Source organism: Topomyia yanbarensis, chromosome 3 (genome assembly GCF_030247195.1).
Source record: "Topomyia yanbarensis strain Yona2022 chromosome 3, ASM3024719v1, whole genome shotgun sequence".
Classification (NCBI taxonomy): domain Eukaryota; kingdom Metazoa; phylum Arthropoda; class Insecta; order Diptera; family Culicidae; genus Topomyia; species Topomyia yanbarensis.
This window is the reverse complement of record NC_080672.1, coordinates 1,804,801-1,823,148: the sequence shown is the minus strand read 5'-3', so window position 1 is coordinate 1,823,148 and position 18,348 is coordinate 1,804,801. Positions and strand designations below refer to the sequence as shown.

At 39.9% G+C, this 18,348-nt stretch overlaps 1 protein-coding gene across 4 annotated transcripts in view; it reads right to left on the bottom strand.

Moving 5' to 3' along the window:
* LOC131694246 (protein draper) overlaps positions 1–18,348 on the bottom strand; it is a 72,471-nt gene that overhangs the window by 7,116 nt on the left and 47,007 nt on the right. For 3 of the 4 annotated variants that reach the window (XM_058982792.1, XM_058982790.1, XM_058982791.1), the window contains exons 3-7: positions 9,831–10,077; positions 9,256–9,726; positions 9,014–9,159; positions 8,480–8,902; positions 7,527–8,231 (exon numbers count right to left, since the gene is read on the bottom strand). In XM_058982792.1, the coding sequence (XP_058838775.1) occupies positions 7,527–8,231; positions 8,480–8,902; positions 9,014–9,159; positions 9,256–9,726; positions 9,831–10,077 (1,992 nt within the window). The remainder of the gene's footprint in view (positions 1–7,526; positions 8,232–8,479; positions 8,903–9,013; positions 9,160–9,255; positions 9,727–9,830; positions 10,078–18,348) is intronic. The other variant, XM_058982793.1, reaches the window with a different exon arrangement.

Below are 18,348 nucleotides of genomic sequence, written 5' to 3'. Positions count from 1 at the left end.
TTGTAAAAATCGGTAGAGAATTCGTTGGGGAATGGGTGTGATATTAGCTTAGGAACTTGGCGGGTTCCCCGGGGGCGTCATGAACCGTCATAGGTGGCCAATGTGGCCAAAGCTGCTTCGATTGATCATTAGTGATCCAGACCCGCAAACTAGAGTAATGTTACATCAATTTTAATATGTTTTACATCATTTGAACATCATGGTGGTACCAGTTTATATGGGAATTTGCTGTGTGACCGCACTTTTCAACCCGTAACTCCGGAACCGGAAGTCGGATTAACTAAAAATTCAATAGCAGCTTATGGGAGCGTTATACCTTTCAGATGAAACTAAGTTTGCGAAAATCGGTTCAGCCATCTCTGAGAAAATTGTGTGAGTTTAAATGACACACACACACATACACACACACACATACACACACACACATACACACACACATACATACACACACACAGACATTTGCCGATCTCGACGAACTGAATCGAATGGTGTATGATACTCGGCCCTCCGGGCCTCGGTTAAAAAGTCGATTTTTACAGTGATTGCATAGCCTTTCTATATATGAGAAAGGCAAAAATATAAACATTTCCTAAAATTTAGTCATAAATATTCCTGGAACCTTTGAAATTTCATAGATTGTGAATGTATTTGTCTGCCTTCTAATAAATATGCATTCTTCTTTGGAATTTTGTGTAGAATGTTATTTTAATCTATATGAAGTTTCTCTGAAAATACTCCTGGACTTTCATTGATTTTTATTCTCACTAATATTCGTAACAGTGCATTGAAAATGTCTTCAGTTATTTTAAATTTTCACTTCGTATTAAAAATTTCTATGTGAATTAGCCTTCTTTGGAACAATAACAAATCAATCGAAATAATTTTAGGAATTTCATTGATTCAAATACAATAAATATAATGAAATGGATTTGCCTTCTTTAACATTTTCGCAGCATATTTTTGAAATGCTATTAATTTTAAATTAAATTACGACCTTCTTTGATATCGCCTTCTTTTTAGCATAAGCTATTTTCTGGACCTTCGATTGATTTATAATGATTTCAAATAAAATTACATATGCATGAGAATTAGTTTTTTAAATTCATTAACATGATCAGCGAGCAAAGACAAGCTGTGAAGGGAACCAAACAAATATTTGAGTAGCAACATAGTTCTAAATGCAAATTTTCTTAAAGTACTTCAGATTTCAATAGTATAAGAAATTGCCGAGAAAAAGTACGTTCCGGGAAATAGTACATTCCGGTATTCGATATTCCGGGAAATGGGACATTCCGGAAAATGATATTCCGCGAAATAGCAATTTCCGGGAAATGGTTTTCCGGGAAATGGTATTCCGGGAAACGACATACAATCACAAAAAGTACATGTTTGCATCACACATACTCACACTTTATTACTAAAGGGGGTGTCGATCTTACCCCTATGGGGTGTCGGTTTTACCCGCAGTGCCTAGAAGAAGTCACTATATTGTCACGGTAAAGATAGATACGTCTACCTTTATCAGGACACATGATAGTGAACTCGGGTGATTCGTAGTTATTCTGCCTAAGCTCGACCCTCATTATCAGAAGGCAAAAATTAAGCCCGCATGATATTAAGCCTGTTCTAATGACCCTGCCACTTCTAGATTTCCGATCTGTTTACTTCACACCCTTGCTCTCACTTGAGTACTATGGCTCTAAGTTTCATAACTTTCCCTACCCAGTAATCTCTAGCTAATTGAATGTCGTTAAAACGTAAAAAAGAAAAATGTGACTAACACAGTCGAAATAAAAAAGGAAAAAAGAGAAGTCACTATATTTTCCAAGTTTTGCAACCAAATTTTTTTTATTGAAATTAATTTTTTGAAGCGAAGACAAAATTAAGCCTTGTTAAGAATTACCCGAACAATTCTGCGTAGAAATCATATTTTATTGGTTTTGTGGCAACCCAGAAGAAGTGTTTAGTTTAGGGTGTCGGTTTTAACCATAATTCCCCTACTAACAATACCAAATCATGTGAAGGGCCGGAAGATTAGAAAAGCTACCCCCCTCCCCCTAAAAGGTCATAAATTCGGTTTGTGTGCAAAATGTTTGAAAATATTTAAAATTTCACAATCAATTCACTTTGCTCGATATCAGTGGTGGATCCACTTGTTTAGGTGGATTTTAACTAGTTTAGAAATTTTAAAATAGTTTCTATTTTTAATCTCAAATTCGTTTTAAATCAAATTCGACCACCAAAAATGATTTTTATTAAATGAGGTTATTACCTATTACGTATCCCCCCCCCCCCCCAATATTTTTCTGGATCCGCCCTTGCTCGATATAGTCGCCTTTTACCTTGACTATGACTTTTCGATGGTGAAACACGAATCGCAAGCTCCCCGAATGTGATTTATCAGTATTTTGGCCCACTCTCGGACAATGGATTTCTTCGGCGCCTTGAGGCTGGCGTACTTCGGACCTTGCTCATCGAAATGGTTCAGAGAGAATAATTCATTGGATTCGCGGTTAGTGAATATAAGGGGCATTGTGTGGTCGAAATGAAGTTCTGAATGTGTGATGGTGCCGACTCTCTTTATAACGACCATGGTCTGCGCCCAAAATGTTTGTTCACGGCTGCGGAATACCTTCCCGATAATATGTCGCATTTTCTTTGACGCTAGGCTCGATGAATAAACGATTGGAGAGCGAGATACAGCGGCCCAAACCATTATTTGTGGTGGGTGCTGCCTCCTAGTGGCCAACCGATGACTCAAATTCTCATATGAATGGTGTCTCAAGTAAACCCTATTGTTTTGAGAGTTTACGAATTGCGCAATTTGAACAAATGTTTCGTAAACAAACACAATGTTCGGAATTTGACCGCCTTCGGCCAAGCAAGCCTCTTCTTCGCTCTCTCAAGTCTAAGTTATAGTTGCTTCGGTGTGAGATAACGGATCTTTTGGAATTTGTAAGGCTTGACCTTGAGCTCATTTTCCAATATTCATCGCATGCTGCAGTCGCATATTTTTAGTTCTTTAGACATTTTTTGATTGACACTTCTTCGTAGATTTCACTCAAGAAGCTGCTTCACTAACGAACCATCTCATGTGACGTTACAATCTTTTGATGCCCACCTCCATGGCGTTTTGCGATGCTACCAGTATTATTATAACGAATGATGGCGCGATATATATGAACTTTACTAACATTAAGATGTTTGAGCTCACGAAAATCGATGGTTATTTTCTAGTTAAATGTAAAGCAATGACACTATTTTTTTTTAATTCCATCACTAATCACTTTTGTACTGTTGTAAACAGTACTCCGAACCGCCATTCAGCTAATTTATAGATAGATGATGCCAGTGAGACAGCGCATGAGCGGTCTGAAGTCATGCCGCAATGGAAGCGTGGATATAAGCGTTACGTTACGCGCATGCAGGCGTTTGTGGGTTCATGCTTGAGACCGCGCTCGTAAATTTATAAGGGCTAAAAAGTTCACTTTATGACGGAGGTATTGTTATGTTTGCGAGATCGCGGGCGTAGATGTGCGTGGATGATCGCGAAGGGCTCGAGGGTTTGTATGTTTACTCTTCTAGCGTTTATGTAACTTCGCGTGTATAAATTTATTTGTATAGACGTGTTATCGTTCGCATATTTTTTTATGTTTGCGAGGCCGAGTTTCTAATAAACATTTTTTAATTTTTGGGTAGTTCAATTGAAAGTTGGGTTGAGGCATCCGAGCGCACACGATCTGTGATCGTACGGAAATTGGCGTTTGTATAATTGTAGTTGTGATTGCGTTTATAAAGTGATTGGCTAATCATTGGAACGTTTTTATTTGGAGAAGATCGCGGAATGTACAGTAGGGCAATAATAAAAATGGTCATCCTTTCTAAATAGATTCACCGCAAAAACTAGAGCACCTCGAGTTTCGATGCGAAGACCGAGCCCAATCTGACACGATCAAGAGGCACCAAGTGATCAAAGTCAGAATGGAACAGAAACTAATTAAACGTCGAAACCCGGTGCCATATCAAAAATAATACTTTCTCTGAAAATCGATTCTCCGGAACCCAGGAAATCTCCGAAGACAGTTCAGAAATGCGGTTAGCAACCTTTTTCCAGTATTACAACTCTTAAAATTGCTCACCCGCCGGCAAAAGATAACAAAAATCAACAATTGCTACTCAAAAAACCAAGTACCATTCTGACCCAAAAGGCGTACAAGCCCCAAAAAAGGAAATCACCTTCAAAACGACACCTGACGACACGATCCTGACGCCCCACGCACACTAAATACATTCGGTATGGAAAATACTGATGTGCATTTCCGTTAGGCCAATACCTTGCTCCATTTGTCATATTTGCTAGAACTCGGATGCATGATGGTCTAAAAAAAGAAGCTCCTGGCGGAACCAAATTTGCATGCAATCCTTCTGGCTACATGACCACGGATACCATGAACATTTGGTATGCTCATTTTATTGATGATGTGCGATCATCGTGTGATAATCCTGTTCTCCTTGTCATTGATGGGCACTCATCTCACACAAAAAACTTGACGTTCGCGAAAAAAGGTAGTGCTAATAACGTCACAGGCTTAGTGCTTCCCCTACACTGTAGTAAAAAAAAGCAGCCCTTGGACGTTTCATTTATGGCCCCTTTTGAGTCGTACTAATGCATTTGAGGTTGAACGACTTATGCGACTTTACCCAGGACGTGTTGTACACCAATACGATGTTGTCGGATTCAACAAGCCTGCATTCATCAAGGCCGCTACTATCAGCTTTGCTGTCAACGGTTTCAGAAAAATAGGTATATGAGCGTGAAATCTCAATGTATTATTTGATGAGAATGCATTTGCGTCATGCGCGATCACCGATCAACCTGATCCGTCACTGCAACAAAGTGAAAACTTCCAGGGTATGCGCGTTGAAGAGAAAGTTGGTTCATCTAATGCAGCAGGCGGGCATGATACTTCAATAAAAACTGAAACCTCAATAGATCAACCATCGCGAAAACTAAAAATTTGTCTTCATCTGCAATGCTACCGTTACCTAAAATGGCTGGTCCACGTGTAAACAATCGTAAGCATCAGCCGAAGAAAGCATCGTTGAAAACTAAAAAAATAAGGCATCGAAGGACAATCAGGCGCTTAAAAAAATCATAAGAAAACAGCTGTTTGAAAACCCAAGCGCTTGACGGCAGAACACATCCTGGAAGATGTTCTTTGTGATCTTTGCGGTTTACGTTTCAGTGAGTCTGGAGATGGAACAGGGTGGACACTTGCCTCAAATGCGGCATGTGGTTCCATACACAATGCTATAACTATTATATTTGTTTTAACTGTTATATGTATATAAATTAAATTTTGTTGATGCTTTAAATTAAACCAAGCGACTGTTGCTCTCACGAATTCATTGCAACTGTTGATTTCACTATTAACTTTTGATTTTGAAAATGTTGGAACTTTGTTTTAACAAAACTGAGCCAGCTATGCGTTACCTTAGTTCAATCCTCAAACCCAAATATTCATGATATATTTTAATATATTATGAAGATTTGAGTGATCATTAGGTTTTAACATTTCAAATAAACTAGTATTTCAAATCTATTTATTGGCAGAGTGCATTTTTAATTATATTTTCATAATGATTTTACGTGTCCAGCTTAGTCAAAAATTTCTCTACCCAAATTAGCACTAAACCACAAAAAAATCCAAACAGTTCACACGACACATGTGAACACCTTAGCAACTTTGATGTCCCGAGAAGCAAACACAGATGCTCTGGTTTTCTGAAGAGAAGGCGAAAACGATCTCTTGTCTAGCGAACCTGGCATTATGCAATATTAATTCCCAAAACTGTTAATTAGATTAAACCAATTTGCGTATGTAACTTTTTGGATGTTAGTGTTTAACTAGCGTCAATTTGGTGCTGGTTCGGACTTATTTAACTAGCATTAAGTTGGTGTTTTTTACTAACGAGGAGAATCCGAAACATTAAAAAACATAGAATGTACATCTGCACAGACATCTGCCAAAAATGAAAATACAGCAAGGTAGTATTGTTAGTAAAACGGCCATTGAAATGTGTGTCCGCCAATGTTTGAAAGTGCATCACATCTTTACAACAACCGGCGACGCAGAACAATGTAATGATATGAAGGGTACCTAGCCATTAAAGAATCGTTACTAACAGAGTCGTTGATGAATTTACCCAGGCATGGTTCATCAAACATATTTGTTGGACCAGAACCACTTTTAGGCATATTTATGTGTACCTTCAAACTAGAAATTTTAGCTTGGGAAAGAGACCAACTACCAAACGACTGGCGAGACGTGTGAAGTTGGTTCCTCTTTCCAGATACAATGAGAGCTACAAAACTAATGGATCTAAAATCACTGGCAAAATTCAAGATAACATTTGTCGACTCAGTAAGTACGAATCCGAGAACTCAGATCATATACTTTGCCATTGGGCAGCATTATTTCTTCAAAGAAAGCAACCTGGCGATGTATAGCATAACTGTCGCAAGCGAATTATCAGCTTCATTAAAAGTGTAGCAAACAGTTTGGGCGACACATATTAACAAACAAACTTCCGTCGACAATGGATTCGCGCAATTTGTAACATTTATTACTAACAAGAACAACCACAAAAGGTAACCTGAATAGCTGTCAAAGTGACAAAGCTTCCCAAAAAAGGAATATAACACTAGGAATCAATATAAGTTGTTTGAATTTACAACAATTCTCACTACTAATTTAAATCTACATTGTAATGTTTTCCTTGAGAAATGCAGATTTCAGTCTGAGTTCATATATTTACAGATTTTTATTTCTTTCAGAAAATAGATTGAATGTAACTAAAACTCCAACGTGCAACTGAAAAATGTTGTCAAATCACCAGAGCACTAGTTATTGTGCAAAATTAAACTTTCATTTAAATAGGAGATGCTAGTGCTTTTCCGTTTTGCTATTGAACGTTGAAATTTTCTATCTAAACGTGTTCGAAGCTATTATTTGTTCGTCACATACATTTCACACAGGTGCGAATAGAGTGTAGAAATAAAAATATTAATATTAATACAGGTGCTGATGATGTCAAAACAAACGCCGTAAAAAAATTTCCCAGTTACAAAATTGGTTTACCAAAACTTTTTTCCACTTTCGTAGTATTATTGAATGTAATAAGATAATCATTCGTCGTAGCATTAGAAATATTTTGTGTAGCCCAATGATTATCTTCGTAATGAACATACGGTTCATCCCCCAATGGTATAGAGTAATCCATAAGCTGTTCAAAATTATTTTCCTCTGGATTAGAAATCGTTGACAAAACTTCATTCAATGGTGTAAAATTCGAGCTATAAGAAATCTCGGTTGTCGTGCCATCACTTGAATTTTGGTCCGACTGCCCGACAGTAGTTACTTCTACCAGATCATCATGGATAATTTCTTCCGTGACCGTTGCGTTTTCTTTGCAAGATAAAAATGTATATTGTGAAAACATCAAAACCCATATTAACTACTCACCATCATCTGTTTCCTGCACCTTAGCTTGAGCACGCGATTTGTCACACTTCTCACCATAGTATCCTAAACTGCAAACGCATCCCTTCGCCGCATGACAGACAAAGTTCCCGGGTGGACAGTTACAGGACTCCATACAGTGATTACCGTAGAATCCTTCGGGACAAACTTCGTCGCAACGGTTTCCCATCCAGCCTGGATCGCAAATACACTGGCCATCATTCTTCCGACATTTGGCATTATTTTTGCAGTTGCACTTCTGACTGCAGTTCGCGCCGTAAAATCCATTAGGACAAACAGCCTCACAGTTCGCTCCGGTCCACCCAGGTGGACACTGACACATGCCTGTTTCATGGGAGCACTCTCCACCATTCCGGCAGGTACACTTCATTCGACACTCGATCCCGTAGGTCCCGGAAGGACACGGATGCTCACAGGTGGTTCCGATATAACCTGGCCCACAGGTGTATTGTCCTGTTATGTGATCGCAGGTCGTATTTCCCGCCTTAGAGTCCGGACATTGTTCCTTGCATCCATGACCGAAGAATCCGTCCGGACAGGGATCATTGCAGGTTGGACCAGTCCAACCGCGGGCACAAATACAATCCCCAGTAATCGGATCGCAGGATGAATTGTTGTGGCAGGTGCAGATTTCGTTGCAGGATTCGCCGTAGTAACCCAGTGGGCAGCGGCTTTCACAGCGAACACCTACAATTTAAAAAAATGTGATTAATAATTGGGGTATTTCGTAGTAATGCGGTGGTTATCGTGCAGCTTATGCTCATTATGCTACGAAATTTGTGCAGTGTGTGCTCTATTTTTCAAAAGATGGTATACCAAATGAATCTATTGCAGTATTCACACCAAATCCAGTGTTAGTATCGACAAGAGGGAAATAACAGTCGTTAGTATTCGGAAAATCACCGCTCATGGCCAACCAGAAAGTTTTAACTCACCACCCCAATCTGCCTTGCAAATGCATTTTCCTGTGGTGATATTGCAAGCCAACGTATTATCGAAGTGACAATCGCAGCTTTGTGAACAATTCTGCCCAAACCGGCCGGAATCGCACTTCTTGTCACAACGCTCCCCAGTCCATCCAGCTGGACATGTACATTGGCCATTGACCGGATTACAAACAGCACCATTGTCGCAATTGCACCGTTCCGTACAGTCCTTCCCATAGTAATTGGTGTCACATGGTCGATCACAACGAATTCCCTGCCAGCCTGGTGAACAGAAGCACTGGCCGCTTTCCGCCGAACAGGAGGCTCCATTCATACACTCACACTGCTGGCTGCAGTTTTGCCCGTACGTTCCATTACCGCACTGCTCTTCACAGTTTTCTCCCTTGAAACCAGCAATGCAATTGCATGATCCTGCATTTGTTTGAATCGAGTGAGAAAAACGGAAATTTGAAATAAACAAGGTTGGAAAAAAATATTTAAGACAAACAAAGCAAAGGTGTAACTAAAAACAAAAGCTTATACCATCGATATGACTGCACGGTGAATTATTTTTACAGTTGCAATGTATTAGACAATCTTGACCGTAGCGCAAGAATGGGCATGGTCTGTCGCAAGAGGCACTGCTCCAACCTGGCTTGCAGAGACACTTTCCAGTCCAGGGATGACACCTTCGGTAATCAGCATAAAAACAGAAATTAAACCATTAACAAAACAACCAAAAGAAAGAAATGAACCACTTGAAACTAATCAATCAAGCAACGTACATTTTAGTATTCTTATCGTTGCATTCGCATTGACCATTGCAATCCAACCCGAAGCGATCGTCTGGACAAATCCGAAGGCCACAGTCTGCACCGGTCCAACCGGCAGCACAGGTGCATTTACCGGTAGCCGAATTACACTCGGCTCCGTTCAAACAGCGACAGGTCTCGGTACAGTTAATACCATAGTTATTAGTGGGACACGAATCCAAACACTTGGCACCCATAAATCCGGGCGCACAGATACACTCTCCTGTTACGTGGTTACAGTCTGCCCCGTTGAAGCATTCACACTTTTCCGCACAACTCAAGCCGTACCGCTGTCCCTGACAACGGTTAGCACACACCGTCCCGGTATAGCCAGCTGGACAAACACACTCACCCGTTTGCGGATCACAGCTTCCTCCGTTCTGGCAGCGACAATCCGATCGGCACTGTTCGCCATGTTTACCCTCCGGACACTTTTGGGCGCACCTGAAACGATAGATTTTTGTTAACTTGTTGTACACCGTTTAATGACTACTGAACTAAAGCGGTAGTTCACACAAACGACGGTATTTATTTGGGACAATACTTACAATGGTCCAGTGAAACCAGGCGCGCAGTAACATTCACCCGAAACCGGATCGCATTTGCCTCCGTTAAGACACTGGCACAGTTCGTTGCAATCCTGCCCGAATCGATCGGATGGGCACTGGAACTCGCAGAACTGACCCCGATAGCCCTTCGGGCATTGGCATCGCCCGTCCTGGGCGTTACAGGTTGAATTGTTTTGACATTGACACTTTTGGCTGCAGTCCGAGCCCCAGCGCATCGGTGGACAATCTGGAAGGATGGAGAATAGAAGCATGTAATTAATGTGGGTGAATAGTTTTTTTTTGAAAACTGATTTTTATCTTTTTTATCTTTAAAACTTGATTCAAGAAACAATTTAAGAATTTCTAGGGTTGTTACAATGTAGGCCAAAATAAACTCGACAAATCCGCGCAAGGTAAATTTTAGGACAGATTGGCGCGGATATAGGCTCCTTCTTCTTCTTTTCATTTCCATTTCGCAATGTTTGATAGGCCAATGAGAGCGCAAGTCAGTCCAAGGCCGATGATAGGAGAGGTAATGGATGAATGATCCATGCAGACCACAAAAACGCTATGGGAGAGGATCAGAGTGTGGGTTGAGGTAGAGTTAAGGACTGATGTAATTTAGAGGTGCTAAAAAGTTCACTTTATCACCGGGTTGTTATCAAATTTGCGAGATCGTGAGCGTAGGTGTGCGTGGATGATCGCGAAGCGCTCAAGCGTTTGTATGTTAACGTGTTTGTCACCTTTACCGGCGCGTATGTGACTTCGTGTGTATAAATTCGATTGTGTAACCGTGGGACCATTTACATACTCGCATATGTTCTTGAAGTTCTTGGTCATGTCACCATGAAACGTGTTGTCTAGAGGATATGTGTGTTTTTTTATTGGTTAAACTAAATGCATGGGCCTTGGTTGATAAGATCGTGAGTAGAGACTTCCGGACGTGACTGATTCATGGTCGCACCAACACGGTCGTTGGCCCTAAACCCACTTTATACATTATTACGACCATGCCGTAAGAGGGTAATATAGGTTGCCAAGTTAAGTAATAAATTTGATCAATATATAGCTTATCTAAAGAGAAAGTAGTCTTAGCCAAATTTTGTGATATAATCACTGTAATGCTACAGTATCATGCCGAGGGGGATGTAGGACCCTTTTGTATACTCACGTATACAATAATCATAATAAGAATAAGCGTTCTGACATTTTTTGCAAGCTCTTTTTAAAAAGTAACGACTTTTTGGTTTTTTTCATGGTTACAGAATTTATGGCACCCTATGGCATTAATATCGCAAACCGTCCTCAAATGATTGATTATGTTTAATCAGTTTCAGATATATACTATTCACTTAGCTCAACCGGAGCGACAAATGCTTCGTAAAATCATAAATCGCAAATGTAAAGATCGGATATAAACTTCCTGCGCAAAATTCGGGCTGGAGTTCTTGCCGTTGATAAAACGCCTAAATAGTTCTCCATCACTACCACAAGGATGAAACTTTGGAAAAAAGCCGACTCGCAGGAAAATTCGTGCCTCCTACACCTAACTTTGACAGGACATTGTTGAAATGATAAGTTTTGCGTTTGATATGTACTTCCCCGGTTGCCAGACGAATTATTGTGTGCGTGGAAGGTGTGTGTTTTAGTCCAGGGGTGCATATCTGTCTGGGTTAGCGTGGGCGTTCACTAATAGCGTAATAGTGTAATCGCGAAGGGCTCGAGCATTTGTATGTTAGCGTGTATGTGATTTCGAGTGCATAAATTCGATTTTATAATCGTGTGAGCATGCGCATATTCGTGTGTATTCCTAAAAGATCGCGCGCGGACCGTTCATCTGATGCTTAATTTTTAGTTCATGTAGAGATGCTAGAACTGAGTTATATTCCCCAAATCACTAGGGTTCCCGGTCATGTCATTTTTTGATTGGTTCAACTGAAGGCATGAGGCTAGACTGCAAGGACCGACGGTAGGGACTTTCGGATTTGACCGATTCATGAACGCGCGAGCGGTGGATTAATGCTTGAGACCGCGTTTGCAAATTTATAGGTACTACAACGTTCACTTAATTTCCGGAGTCTTTTAATGTTCGCGAAATCGCGGGCGTAAATATGTGTAGATGATTGCAAACGCATGTTCGCGTTTGTGACCAGGTTTGTATTGTCGTGAAGGACACGAGCGTTTGTACGTTTGAAACGGGAGATTGTGAGTGTATTTGAGAGAATATTTAATCAATTGTGTTAGTGGGTGTAAGTATGAATCTAATTTAGGATATAGTAATAGAAGGACTCATAATATGCTGAATAAAGAAAAAATGCTAAGAGATCAATTAGAAGTGTATAAATTGACCGATATTATTTTTGGTATACATCAGTAGTGGAAAAGTAAACTTATAGAAGTACAACAAAACAGACTAATGGAGTAGAAGAAAAGAACACATGTAACATGCAACACATGTTAGGTTTTCATCATGCTATGCTGATCGGAAATGAAAGATTTACGTGAATCGGTAAATTAATTGTGTCTTCATTTTTCCAACCAATCTTTTCTAATGAATCGAATCGAATGCACGAATAGAACACCAATCAATAGTGACCAACGAATCCTAGGGAAGGTTGCTCTCTGATCTATCATACACGCCTGTTCCGAATCCATTCCCTGGCCCAGCTGCCACAAATACTCAAACGAATACTTATACAGATAGACATACGAGTAGCACATAACAATTATACACTATTACTAAAAGCTAATAGGTTTCTACTTCTACATTTCTTTACTTAATTGGTCTGTGCACAATCAATTGACACACAATGACCCCCTCTGCAAGCCGTGCCCACAAACACTGGCATTAAGCTGTTGAACAGTGTTTGCAAACACAGCTCACACAAAATATCAATCCACGACGACCCGCCAGTCGGCCTCGCCAGTGTGTACAGGCTGGCAGTTGACCGGTAGTTTGAACTGGTGCAGAGTATGAAAAAAAAAACACAAAACAGAAAAAAGGCCCTCTCGGTCTTCTCGATACTCCACTATTGAAACGTAATGCAATAACCTTCTTAAAGCAGTTTTCTGATAGAGGTTCTTTAAAACTGGGCCACAAATATGCTTGATGATGTTTGCAATGCCGTCAAACCCCTCTTCCACTGGGAAGGGAGCTACGCCTAAGCATTATTTCGAAAAAAAATGAGTTCGTGGTATTCGACTACTGATTAACCACCATGTGCTGTTGGGAACAATGCAAAACTGATTTAGACATCACTACATTAAAAGTTTTATAACTTTCCCTAACGAAGTTGGATTAATTTGCAGTTCTCGACAAAGTTGTAGGCAACAAAATTATGCTTCCTATTTTCACTTGCAGTGATAAACTAATGTATACAGTGCCACCTAGCAGTAAAAATTAGAACTAGTGGAGTTTCTCCATATAAATTATTTAAAAAAAATTGTTTTTTTATGAGCGGTTCCTGGTCATGTTGCCATGGAACGTGTTGTTGTATAGTGTATATCAGCATCATTGTTTCTTTTTTTGTATTAAATTGGGACAACTTAAGGCCTGTACCTAGGTTGCTAGGACTGAGAGTAGGAACTTCCGGACGTGTCTGATTCATTTTCGCGTGGGAACGGGCGTTGATATGATCACACTTGAGATGATGTTTATAAATTAGTTCGCAGATGATTGCGATCGCGTGATTGCACGCGTCACCAGATTTGCATTATCGCGCAGGACATGAGCGTCTCTACGTTAACATGTTTGATCGCGTGGACGTTTTTTAGTTGCTTATGCTAACGTGTTTATAACATCGTTTATACTACCGTGTATCCGTATGAATATCCGCGTGGGCTTTTGAATGTACGAGCCGGTCGTTATTCTGATTCTCAATTTGTCGTATACGGTTCAGATAAACGAAAAAAGTTGAGCTCTACCATATCACTGAGTCTCCAACTGTGGTGCCCTGAGATTTGTTGTCTAGTGTATATAAGTTCCATATTTTAGAATGCGTGCTCCCAGACGAGTATGTTTTATGATCGCGCGAGGGCGGGCGCTTGTATGTTGACACATGAGCCCGCTTTTATAAATTCGTGAGTGCTACCATGCTGATTTAATCGCCAGGACGTTTATATAATTGCGAAAGCGTGGGGGTAGGTAAGCGTGAATAAAAGCGTTTGCGACCGGGCTTGAATTATCGCGAAGGATTCGAGCGTTCTTTTAATCGCGTGGGTATTTGTATTGTATTCCGTTTGCATACTCCCGTGTTCTTTTGAGTGTCGCCACGAATGAAACAACAAAAGAAGAACAAAACCCAATTAGACATTCTTTTACTACAGGTTAGATGGTCTTACAACATATTACAGAATGACATTAGATATTGTGGCAATCATGCGCATACTACTTAAAATGGCCTTAAAAGGGGCAATGATTCTCCAGCACATCACTCGAGAATGACCATACCTCACATATTTATAAAGTGTTAAACATTTTTTATTCATAGCACTACGCAATTTTTACTTCTCATTTTTTATATGTATGTCAAACTAAGCTCGGATGCCAAATTTCACATCATTTGGACAATTTTAGACCCCCGTCCACTTCGCTTGAAGTATTTGAAACTGGTACTATGGGAAATATGGAGGAAAAATATATTAAATCCCATAACTTTTGAAGTATCACTTAGAAAATTATTATTCATACCTATTCTTAAAGGAAATAATTTTAGTATTTGAATATAAATATTTTCGTTTTTTGAAAACCACGGAAAAGTGGGGTACTGGGTCATTTTGTCTCAAAGATCCCCTATTTTAAAAGTTTTCTGCTTCGTTCTGCTAATCATACATTTCTTGCAGTTTATCTAAAATTAAATATGAATGACAAAAGGCCCTATAACCCCAACTTCTCAAAGGTTGCAAAGGTTTCGTTCGATTTCTGAGATTTTTTTACATTAGACGAACTGCAAAATATGAATGATTTGCAGCACAAAGCAGAAAAACTAATGTACTATATTTTCGTTGTCATGAAATATTATTGAAAAATGATCAAACCTGTTAATTAAGACAGCATTCGAATACCTTTTTCATGTAATTAGACTATTGTAAATATGTAGTTGCGTTCACTAAATTAACGTGGCGTTTCTGTGTGGCGAAATCATGGATGTGGTGCGTGGATGATCGCGATTACATGTTCGTCTTTGTGTATCATCACTAGGGGCTCGAGCGTTTGTATGTTAACGTGTTCGATCACGTGGTTGTTTATGTGTCGCGTGTGCTAGCGTGTATGTAACTTCGCGTGTATAAATTCGATTTTCGCGTGTGTTCTTGAATGACCGCGCGGACTGTGAATCTGACACTTATTTTTCAGTGTGCGGTTCAGATGCTAGAAACGACTGAGTTCCCCCGTATTACGTAGAGATCCTGGTCATGGTGTCCAGGTGATATAAGCGTTATTTTTTTATTGGTCCAATTGAATGTATGGATCTATGCAGCTAGGACCGAGGGTAGAGACTTCCGGATGTGACCGATTCATGATCGTGCGAACACGTTTCACGTTTAAGACCACGTTTGTAAATTGTAAATGCCAGATGGTTCATTTTATCACCGGGGTGTTATATTTGGGAGTTCGCGGGCGTAGGTATGCGTTGATGATCGCGAAGGGCTGCCAAAGATCACCTGATGTATTGTCATCTTCGGGAGTCCTGGCATGGGACATTCCAAGTTTGAATAATCCCAAACTAGGGCTCATCACCAAATCTAGTACACCTCCAGAGGGAACTTGACTTTAAACCCACTTTGTACATTATTTCCACCATAAAAGGGTAGTACTAAATTGGTAGTTAAGTACTAAATTTGAATTTTAGTATTTTTTTTTGCGCGTGGAATCATGGTTCATATACACACGCCAATTTATAATGTGTCATTTTGGTAGGACCACTAGAGGTAGAGGTTGATCAAAGCTTCTTGCGACTCCGGAATCATCTCCTTGTTTGCGAGATTTGTCCTACTGGAGATGTAGAGCTGGGTTCTCGGAAGGGTTCCCCGTCAGACTACATTGTCATTGACTACAATTCCAGGCGAGACGGGATATGTGATTTTGAGCGTACGGTTCAGATGTGCGGGCGTAAGGTCTTTACGACGACTGCAATTTAAAAATACTTTGCATGCCATAAATCGAATAGGGTTGAAGGACATTATGATGTAGAAAAGTTAAAACTAGATGCATTCAATGTGTTATGATTAAGCTGATCAACTCTGTCGAAAACATCCGTACACCATGCGGATAGTGCGCCTGGCAGTGATGAACTTTCGTGCTCCATTGCAGAATGGTGTACGGATTTTCTCGTCAAAGTTGGTCAGCTTAGTTATGATAGACACATCAAAAGAAAATATGATCAATATGGTGCACAAACCGAACACTCAAATGATGAAAAGTTGTAAATATAAGTCAGCTACAGATTTGTTCATCGTTCGTGTTTAGCTGTTTAGAGCGACCGAGAAGCATCTGCTCGAAAGGCTGTACAATACCGAGAAGGAAATATTTGTGAGCTGTATACGGCTGGTGGATGAATCAGTTTGTGTCGTTACCTGGTACCCGAGCAAACGAAAAGCCCATAATACCCCCATGCTCATGGGGTTTGACATGGGTGTTTGAAATGGGATCCCATATAAAATACCATATGTTGGTATATTTATAGGTTACTGAGACCATGGTGTCTTGATGGTTGTGAATTTTGGCACGGACCATGTTTATGGTCTTTTCAAGGGGCTATGTGGTGTTTGAACCCATGAGTATTTGCTCGGGTAGCCAATTATTTTATTTCATTTCTAATGGTTAAAAAGTAACATACACAACGAAAAATCGGATTTTCAAGCACCCGACTGAAGCCAGTTTGCGATTGGTTACCGCTAATTTCATGCACCGAGCCACAAATCTTGAACAGAAAGAATTGCAATTTTAGTCAGTTTCTCTTAGACAAACTTGTTGGATGGCCGGAGATTAAATTTCAACATCAGGAGGGAAGGAGATTATAAGGATTCAGCCGGCTACATGGACTGACCGTAATAATTAGTTTGTACAGCTTCGTGCAAGTAACGAGGGCCAAGTAGAACAAAAATCTCCAACCCAGAGATTTTTTTTGCTTTGGGAAGCAAATTAGCCCTTATCAGCGCAATAAAACCATCAACCAAGAATTAAATTTGAACATCTTTTCCTTCATCAACTATTTATTTTCATTTCCGACAGGTCAAAATTAGCATACATACACACGGAAAAAAGCCGATTTTAAATCATCTAACTGAAGCTCATTCCTTATTCGTGTGTGGCATCATTCGTGTGTTACGTTTGTGCTGGCTACACCACACATATGCTCGCTATGTGTGGATGTGGTAACGGAGCAAAGGTGAAGGGGACACCGGCTCGTTTCGTGCCGGTCTCCAGTTTCCTGTCGGCTGAATCCACCATCTGCTGAGAAAGGGCTACTGTGCCGAAGCATTCGTCTAGCAACAGATGAACCTGTTACAACCAAGTCATCGAAGAAGTAGCATCAATAAATTGTTAATCGTTTTAGTATTCTCGGCTTAAATAAAGGTGCAAGTTTTTCCCTGTCTGCAAACCGCGACAAACTTGTCGGTCATTATTTGACACGGTAGCCTTCCCGATTCAAATCCACAGCTGCAGCTCACTGTATCGCGCTGTGTAATTGACTTGGTATCTTTAGTTCAGTGAATGGCATTTCGGCCTATGATAGCGAGAAGCAGGAAAGGGTGAGTAACTTTGGCGATTCTGGTTCCCTACGCAACATCCTGCATTCATGAACAACAGATAAACCCGAATCCAGCGCATCGCTCATGAACACACCAAAGCAAACAAAAAAGGTTCTTTTCCGAACCACCATAATTATTAAAGAATAATTGGAAATCTCCCATTCATACGTGATTCCGTTAAAAGGTCATTATTATCATTTAATAACATCTCGAAATGTAGTCACGACTCAGTGATCACCCTCCATACGAAAGTCGGACAAAACCTCAAAAGTTACCCGAATTTGATGAAAACTTCTTTGATTGCTTATTTTTTGTTTTATTGTTTCAACTTTATGTTGACACTTGGGGAGGTTGTTAAATTCAAGATTTAGGAATATAATGCTCATTATATCTGAAAATTGATTTTCAAAAAATTAATTGGGGTGATTTTTTAACAGAATGTACATTTTTTCAATCATTTTTTAATTCTGAGAGACATATGTAAATTACTTTACGAACCATGTGTAGTCAAACACCACCACGCGTCCTCTTCACCACCTTTTTTCATACCTCCTTTGTAAGTTAACGTGTTCGATCACTCCGGCTAAAAAGTGGCAAAACAAGATATGCATTTTTGGAAAGTTCACCACCTTTCAAGTATAATGTAGTACAAGTCATCTTCCGAACTGCTTAAAAAAGTACAGACACTTTGAACATTATGACTTATTTAGCGCATGATTTATTATTTATTCTGCATGTCTGAGCTAGAAGCAAGGCTTGTATCGAC